This window comes from Myotis davidii, unplaced genomic scaffold (genome assembly GCF_000327345.1).
Source record: "Myotis davidii unplaced genomic scaffold, ASM32734v1 scaffold341, whole genome shotgun sequence".
NCBI classification, from domain to species: Eukaryota; Metazoa; Chordata; class Mammalia; order Chiroptera; family Vespertilionidae; genus Myotis; species Myotis davidii.
The window spans coordinates 728,882-737,105 of record NW_006291021.1 but is presented as its reverse complement, the minus strand read 5'-3'; the positions used below and the strand labels follow the sequence as shown (position 1 = coordinate 737,105).

Genomic DNA, 8,224 nt, shown 5'->3' with positions numbered 1-8,224 from the left:
CCCAGGGTTGCATAGCTAGTAAATGAAAGAGAGATCTGTTAAAATCAAGCAATGTGGTTCCGGAACCCATCCTTAAACACTTCACATCTCACACACTTAAGTGAGTAATACACATAAACCACTTTGACCAGTGTCTGGCTCACTTTAAGCATCAATAACTGGTAGCTAATATTGTCAACTTGTTTTTATTGCTTGAGTTTCTGGGCTTAGGAAAATGGAACTGGAATAGAAACCTTCGGTATCCAAGACTTGATTTAATTAATTAATTAATTTATTTATTTATTATATATTTTTTTACATTTCTAACTAGGTAGAAGTACTGCAAGGAACATTTGACAATAGAATGTATACCATTGATATGAACAGCAAATTGGAGTTGACCGCCGAGATGATACCCCGGCCAGGCACAACCCCTGTCCCGTTCGTAAGGACATCTCCTTATCTATTGGACAAGTGTTTCTTTTTTCCCCTCAGATATGTTTTTATTGATTTTAGAGAGGGGAGAAGGGAGAGAGAGAAACATTGATCGGTTGCCTCCTGCACAACACCCCCCCCCCACACACACACACACACTGGGGACTGAACCCACAATCTAGGGCATGTGCCCTGACCAGAATGGAGCCGGTGACCTCTCGATGCATGGGACGATGCTCAGTGCCCTGAGCCACATCAGCCCGGCTGGGCAAGTGTTTCCGACCCATGATGTTACCAGCGTCCTTGACCTCACGCCCTGGACCCATTGTTCCCAGACTCCCATGGAGAGAACTCACGCACGAAACCCATAGAATCTGTCTTTTTTCTCCTCAACTAGCCTCTACGTGTCTGGGCAGACAGAGCTGTGTGCCAGGACTCCTTTCACCATATCTCCGCGCCCCATTCTCTACCCTTCAGCTGCCCATGTGCTTTCTACAAGTTCCTTCTCTCCTTTTTTTTTTTATATATTTTTATTGATTTCAGAGAGGAAGGGAGAGGGAGAGAGAGAGAGAAAAACATCAATTATGAGAGAAAATCACTGATTGGCTGCCTCCTGCACGCCCCCTACTGGGAATCAAGCCCGCAACCCAGGCATGTGCCCTTTGCTGGAATCGAACCTGGGACCCTTCAGTCCCCAGGCCAACGCTCTATCCATTGAGCCAAATCAGCTGGGGCAGTTCCTTCTCTTCTTAGCAGAGCCTTGACTCATAGCCTTCCCTCATGCAGCAGGAGTGCTTGAGAATCATGGGTGTCCTGGGCCTGGAGCACAAGTGTCCAAGCCTGGAAATTGGGGGGTAGCTTAGTGTAAGAATATGGGGAGTCCAGCCTGCCAGGACCAGGGCCAGTGAGGGAACGCCAGGCTGGCCTGGCTCTCAGCCAGAGGCCTCTCATCTGGGCCTCCCTCTGCAGATCAGGCCCCCCGCTGCTCCTTGCGCGAGGGCCAGGCCTGGACCCTGCAGCAGCTGCTCAGCAGCTCGAGGCTTAGAGGCCACAGGTAGGGGCTGTGGATGAGCTGGGGGAAAATAGGACTGGCAGCTGCATTTGCTGGTGTCACCCCTGATACCTCTTCTGTCCCCACCCCAGGCCATGGTGAGCAATCCCCACTCTTTGGGGCTTCATGTCTACAACTCCGAAGATGGCTACACCTATGATGGGAACACCAGGCACAGGCTGGTGAGCCACGCCCACACCCCACACCAGGATCAATGACGTGAAGGGCACGGCTTTGACCACCCCTGCCGAGACCAGCGCCCGTGGTCATTTCTGGGCCCGACCCTCCTTCCTCCTCTCCGTCCTTACGTGCACCTGCCTTAGGTGCTGCAGCATTTGGAGGAAACATTCCCAGCTCATCCCCAACTCAGGCGGGCAGCATTCAGCTAAGCAAGTGACACCATTAAGGTGACACCGGGGAGAGGCACAGAGGACATGGCCGGGAAGCTAACCCAGCCCCAGGAAGGCAGGAGGTCCTTACTAGCTGTTACCTGAGGTGTTAGAAGGCGGGAGCCACGGGGATGGGAAAGACTTGGATATATTGGTTGGGGGTGGTGGTGGGGGGGATCTGTAGGTCTGAGCCAGGCCTCATGCCTAGGATCCCCAACTGGACTCTTTGAACCAGTTCTTGTCACTTCCCGGAGATATGAGAAGGGGAACAAAGTTACACCTCACACTGTATCCAGGGCAAAGGCAATAGGGAACGAAAGAGCTTGGGGTGGCCATTTCCATGAGCTTCCAGAAGCCTTTCATGGGAGTAGAATTAGAACCCAGAGAGACCTGGACGGTCTCCGGGCTCCTCTTCCCAGCGCCCTCGCCCCGTTCTTCCCAAACCCCGATCTGGGGACTGACCCAGGCTGTCCCACTGTGACACTGGGTTTTCTCTCTCATCCCACAGAACATTTCCCTGAAGCAGCAGCACCACTGGGGCAGGGCTGACTCCAACTTCACCTCCAGGTATGTCATTATTCAGACTGTGGCGGCGGCCCCAGGGTGTCTATGGGGTTCTCTTAGCAGGAGCCAGAAAAGCAAAACCAAGTTTGAGACGCCCCCTTTCATGGAGGATGGTAAGGCAAGAATGGTTAAAATAGGGAGGATAGCCCAGCTGGTGTGGTGCAGCGATTGAGCATCGACCTAAGAACCAGGAGGTCAGGTTTGATTCCTGTCGGGGCACGTGCCTGGGTTGTGGGCTCAATCCCCAGTGGGGGGCGTGTAGGAGGCAGCTAATCAATGATTCTCTGTCATTGATGTTTCTATCTCTTTCTCCCTCTCCTTTCCTCTCTGAAATAAATAAAAGTATATATTTTTAAAATAGCGGGGATAAATGATGATGGAAGAAGACTGGACTGGGGGTGGTGAACAGACAATACAATATATAGAGGATGTATTATAGAATTATATACCTGAAACCTATATAATTGTATTAACCAATGTCACCCCAATACATTCAATTTAAAAAAAAAGAATGAGGGGCCCAGCCATATGTGGCTCAGTGGTTGAGCATCGACCTATGAACCAGAGGGTCACGGTTCGATTCCCCATCAGGCCAAATGCCCGGGTTGCGGGCTCCATCCCCAGTGTGAGGCATGCAGGAGGCAGCAGATCAATGATTCTCTCCCATCATTGATGTTTCTATCCTCTCCTCCCTTCCTCTCTGAAATCAATTCAAATATATTTTAAAAAAATAAAATATTTTTTAAAGAATGATGAAAACACTACAAATGGCAGTTCCATAAAAATTAAACATAGAATTACCACATGATCCAGCAACCCCACTTTTTGGTCCATACCCAAACGAGGCGAAAGCAGGGTTCCAAACAGATACCTGCAGCCCCACATTCACAGCAGCATTATTCAAAAAGGCCAAAAGGTGGGAGCAACCTAAATATCCATTAACAGGTGAGTAGATACACAGAATGTGGTTCCTTTACATAAGAGAAGCTTATTCAGCCTCAAAGAGGAAGGACATTCTGACACCTGCTACCATGTGGATGAACCTTGACCTGCTCAGTGAGACAGGCCAGACACTACAGGACAAACATGGATGAGTCCACGGGTAGGGTGTCACTAGAATAATATACTTCAACATCAAGTATGTTTTAGTTCTATCTGTAGACCTCTGTAACACTATATTATATAATTGAAATTTGCCAAGAGAGTATAATTAAGTGTTTTTGTGAAATCATAATATGCAAGGTAATGGATGTGTTAACTTTTACAGTGTGTACTTGTGTCAGTCAATCATCACATTCTACATTCTACACTTTAAATATCTCCCATTATATTTGTTAATTACACTTCAAAGAACTGAAAAAAATATAAGTATAAAGTAAAAAATAGAACTTTGTGTGCTCTAATATAGGATTATGTTTCTCTTGTGCTTGCGGAAAATTCATTGAAAAGCCACCTTATAATTTAAGTATTTAACCATAAATACAGTTCTCCCAGTAATATGTTCCGCTCACACCCTCAGACCTTAATCCAACAGATCTAGAACACAACAACAACAACAAAAAGCAACAACAATACCAAAATCTCCTTTACTTGGAATTAAGAAGCACCCTTACAAATAACCCCTGAATCAAAGAGCTCATGAAATACAGCTAAAATATACTCAGAGGAAAGTTTATACGTCAAGGACTTTTGTCATTAGGAAAAGGTACGACTAAAGATAAATGAACTAAATATTTAACTTAAGGAAACAGGGGAGCAAAAAAAGGAAATTATGAGAAGGGAATTAATAATTATACGATCTGAAATGAATTAAATAAAAAGCAAAAAGACAACATAAAGTCAAAATGAAAGATAAAGCTGGCTCTTCAGAGGACTGGTGTAATGAATAATACCCTACAGTCCTGATGGAGAAAAGACAGAATTAAGATGAGCAATAGGAATAGAAAATGAAGATAAAAGTATGAATACAGAAGCTACTTTTTAAAATATATTTTATTGATTTTTTAAAGAGGAAGGGAGAGGGATAGAGAGTTAGAAACATCGATGGGAGAGAAACATCCATCAGCTGCCTCCTGCACACCTCCTACTGGGGATGTGTCCGCAACCCAGGTACATGCCCTTGGAGGGAATCGAACCTGGGACCCTTCAGTCCACAGGCCGACGCTCTATCCACTGAGCCACACCGGTCAGGGCCAGAAGCTGCTTTTAAAGTGAGAAAACATTATCTGAAACTAGGTGACAATAAAACTGAATGTCAGATGTTCTTTTTTTCTGTTAAACCGCACCTGAGAACATTTTTTCCATTAATTTTTTTTATTATTATTATTAAGAGTGGAAGGGAGGGGAGAGTCAGAGAGAAACATTGATGTGAGACACATTGATTGGTTGCCTCCCACACATGCCCTGACCAGCGCCAGGGATCAAGCCTGCAACTGAGGTATGTGCCCTTGACCAGAATCGAGCCAGCAACCCTTCAGCCCATAGGCTGACTAACTACCGAGAAAAAAACCAGCTGGGCCAGATGTTCTTTTCAACAAGTTATCTATAAATATCAAAGTCTCAGTGACCGGTCGACAGGTTGACCAGTCACTATGACATGCACTGACCACCAGGGGCAATCTCAACACAGGAGCTGCCCCCTGGTGGTCAGTGTACTCCCGTAACAGGAGCACTGCTCAGCTGACCGGGATGAACAGGGCAGGGATGAGCGGGAGTGGCACCTCCCTGGCCCCCTGCCACTTCGTGCACTTCTACATCCCTCGCGGGATGCCAGCTTCAGCCTGATCCCCGCAGGCCAAGCCGAGGGACCTCCCGGTGCACGAATCCATGCACCGGGCCTCTAGCTTAAAAATAAATGTTGAATCGTGCACGTGCGATACATATGAAGCTCCCGCTGGCACCAATCACACACGTGTGTTTCGATCTGTCATTGTCAGTCATGAATTTGGTTGACACTTCTAGTATAGAGAAATGGCGAATAGTGATATTAAAATATTTCTTCTAATTAATTTCCTTTCAATGTGCACGTGTCCATGTACTGGGCCACTAGTTATATAAAAGTGAACAAAACTGATTCAAGAAGAGGTAGAAACTCAAGGGAAGGTGGGGTCAACATATGTGAGCAGAGGTCCTCAGTCAATTTTCTGGTGTGTCAGAATGGATGGACAGATGGATGGACGAACAGATGGATGATAGATAGATAGATAAGCAAATAGATGGACAGGTCAGCAATTCTTTCTACTGCAACACCAGTGTGCAATAACCAACACTCCTTTTGCCTTACAGCATAAAGAAACCCACATTCTCCACCATCACTGTGGATATAGCCAACAAGGAAATCTCGTGCGTGGACCTCAAGCCACTGGTATGCCCCAAACCGTTGCTACCCCACATCCTTTGTCATCAGTGTTACGAATAATGGCAGCAGGCCTCGATTGGCTTCTCCCTGAGGGGCCGGCCACGCCCACATTCAGGATGTGGAAAGGCAGGTGATGCTCTCCCCTTGCTGGGTCCCTGCCCCTCCTCAGTTATCCTCCAGGGCTGCCACTCGTGACTGACCACCCCCGGAGCAAGCGTGTGAATCCTGGTCCTTGTTGGTCATGTACCGTCAGCCCCTGGTGACTCAGGTAACAGCTCCTAAGAGAAAAAACTGTGGTTCTGGATTGGTCGGTTTGCAATGGAGGACTGTGTTCTCGGGTGAATACTTGCCATCTTTATGCATTAGCCAGCCCTGGGAGGGGCGGTCCTGTCAGCAAGGCCCCAGGAGCCAGAGCATCAAGATGACAAAAAGAAGAAAATATAGTTACTACAGTGGGTGAGGGCACTAAGAAGATGGACCTGAGGAACAGGACACCCTCCTTGGCTCAGTGGATAGAGCATCAGCCTGCGGACTTAAGGGTCCCGGGTTCGATTCCAGTCAAGGACACATGCCTTGGTTGCAGACTCAATCCCCAGTAGGGGCCATGCAGGAGGCAGCTGGTCAATGATTCTCCCTCATCATTGATGTTTCTCTCTCTCTCTCTCTCCCTTCCTCTCTGAAATCAGTAGAAATATATATTTTAAAAGATGCTAAAGTTTATATTGTCTATTTACCACAATTTTTGAAAAATTGATAAAAATCTTGCATGCTATTTTATGGTTAAGCCCATGTTTGCCTTAAAATAAAGGTCCCTTTTCAAATAATAGTTTCCCTGTCCTGTGGATTTAAATTCCCTAGTAGATCACTGAGGGTACCTCCACACCCCAGTTTGAGAAGCACATCCCTAAGGCTGTTAACCCCATATTGGTCTTTCTCTTTTCTGTTTTTCATTGTAATCCCTCCCTTCCTCCCCCTTCCCTCCCTCCCTTCCTCCTCCCTCCCTTCCTTCTGTCCTTCCTTCTTTCCTTCCTTCCCTACTTCCTTTGCACTCTGTATCCCAAACATTGTGCTGAGTTTATACATTGGGTTCTGGTCTCTTCGAAACTCCTAAGAGGCAGGTCAGCAGTGGGGGGACCTCAGGTGTGCCCCTGTGCTCAGCAGGCTCTTTGGGCCTGAGCTCCATGGGGCCAGTCATAGACACAGTGAGTTCCCGTGCCAGGTGTCCCCAACTGGTCTTCAGTGTGGCTGGGCTATGCGTGGCCCTCACTTTTTTTGATCCGGTTCTCTCTCTCCCTCCCTCCCTCCCTCCCTCCCTCCCTCTCCCCACATGGCACTCATTTCCATTGGCTGTGACTTGAAGAAAAAGATCGTTGTTCAGAAGTAAGTGTGTTACTGATATTGGGGTGGTGGGAGTGGGGTGTAGGGATGGGGTGGGATTGGTCGCTGTGGCTCCACAGTTGCTGAAGTGCTGCATCCTGTGTACTTGTGTCTCTGCTCACCGTTTCCACCACAAACAGGCGCTAGTCTATACTATTAGGTCAAGTCACTGACTCGGCAACATTCACATTTTTTCCCTCCTCCCTGGTCATTTTGCTCATCCTAGTCCAGTAATGGCGAGCCTTTTGGGCTCGGCGTGTCAGCATTTTGAAAAACCCTAACTTAACTCTGGTGCCGTGTCACATATAGAAATTTTTTTATATTTGCAACCATAGTAAAACAAAGATTTATATTTTTTATATTTATTTTATATATTTAAATGCCATTTAACAAAGAAAAATCAACCAAAAAAAATGAGTTCGCGTGTCACCTCTGACATGTGTGGCATAGGTTCGCCATCACTGTCCTAGTCCTTCCTTTTAATTCCTGATTTCCTCATTTTAACCAAAATCATGCCAGGTATTTTGTTTTAATTGCTTGACGAATAACTTGGGAACTTTGCCTCCAGTCTCCATCACTACCCCAGGGAATGCGGCCATGAGAATCCAAGAAAAAGACAAAGTCTGGCCTGGCCGGTGTGGCTCAGTGATTGAGCATCAACCTATGAACCAGGGGGTCATGGTACGATTCCAGGTCAGGGCACATGCCCAGGTTGCAGGCTCCATCCCCAGTGGGGAGTGTGCAGGAGGCAATCAATCAATGGTTCTCTCTCTCCCTCTCCCTTACTCTCTGAAATCAATAAAAATATACTTCAAAAAAACAACACCGAAGTCTGAAGATTGGCCAAGTTACCAGCCTTTTGCCCTTCAGGCAGGGTCTGGGTAGAGAGGAAATCCTAATTTGCAGCACTGCCAACCCCCCTGGTGTAAATACTCCCAGGGCACTGATGCCCGGCTACCCCATGAGCCATCACAGGGCTCCCGATCCTGCAACTTTGCAGTCGGCTCCAGGGCCCATCAGGAGCTGACCTCAGTGCTCCCTGCACAAGGCAATCACACACTCAGGTGATGA

The 8,224-nt window shown here is 47.1% G+C and overlaps 1 protein-coding gene across 1 annotated transcript in view; it reads left to right on the top strand.

The window, feature by feature from the left end:
• CATSPERD (cation channel sperm associated auxiliary subunit delta) overlaps positions 1-8,224 on the top strand; it is a 56,178-nt gene that overhangs the window by 35,043 nt on the left and 12,911 nt on the right. The window contains exons 13-17 of the mRNA XM_015564301.1: positions 311-424; positions 1,558-1,647; positions 2,363-2,421; positions 5,704-5,781; positions 7,103-7,156. Of these exons, the coding sequence (XP_015419787.1) occupies positions 311-424; positions 1,558-1,647; positions 2,363-2,421; positions 5,704-5,781; positions 7,103-7,156 (395 nt within the window). The remainder of the gene's footprint in view (positions 1-310; positions 425-1,557; positions 1,648-2,362; positions 2,422-5,703; positions 5,782-7,102; positions 7,157-8,224) is intronic.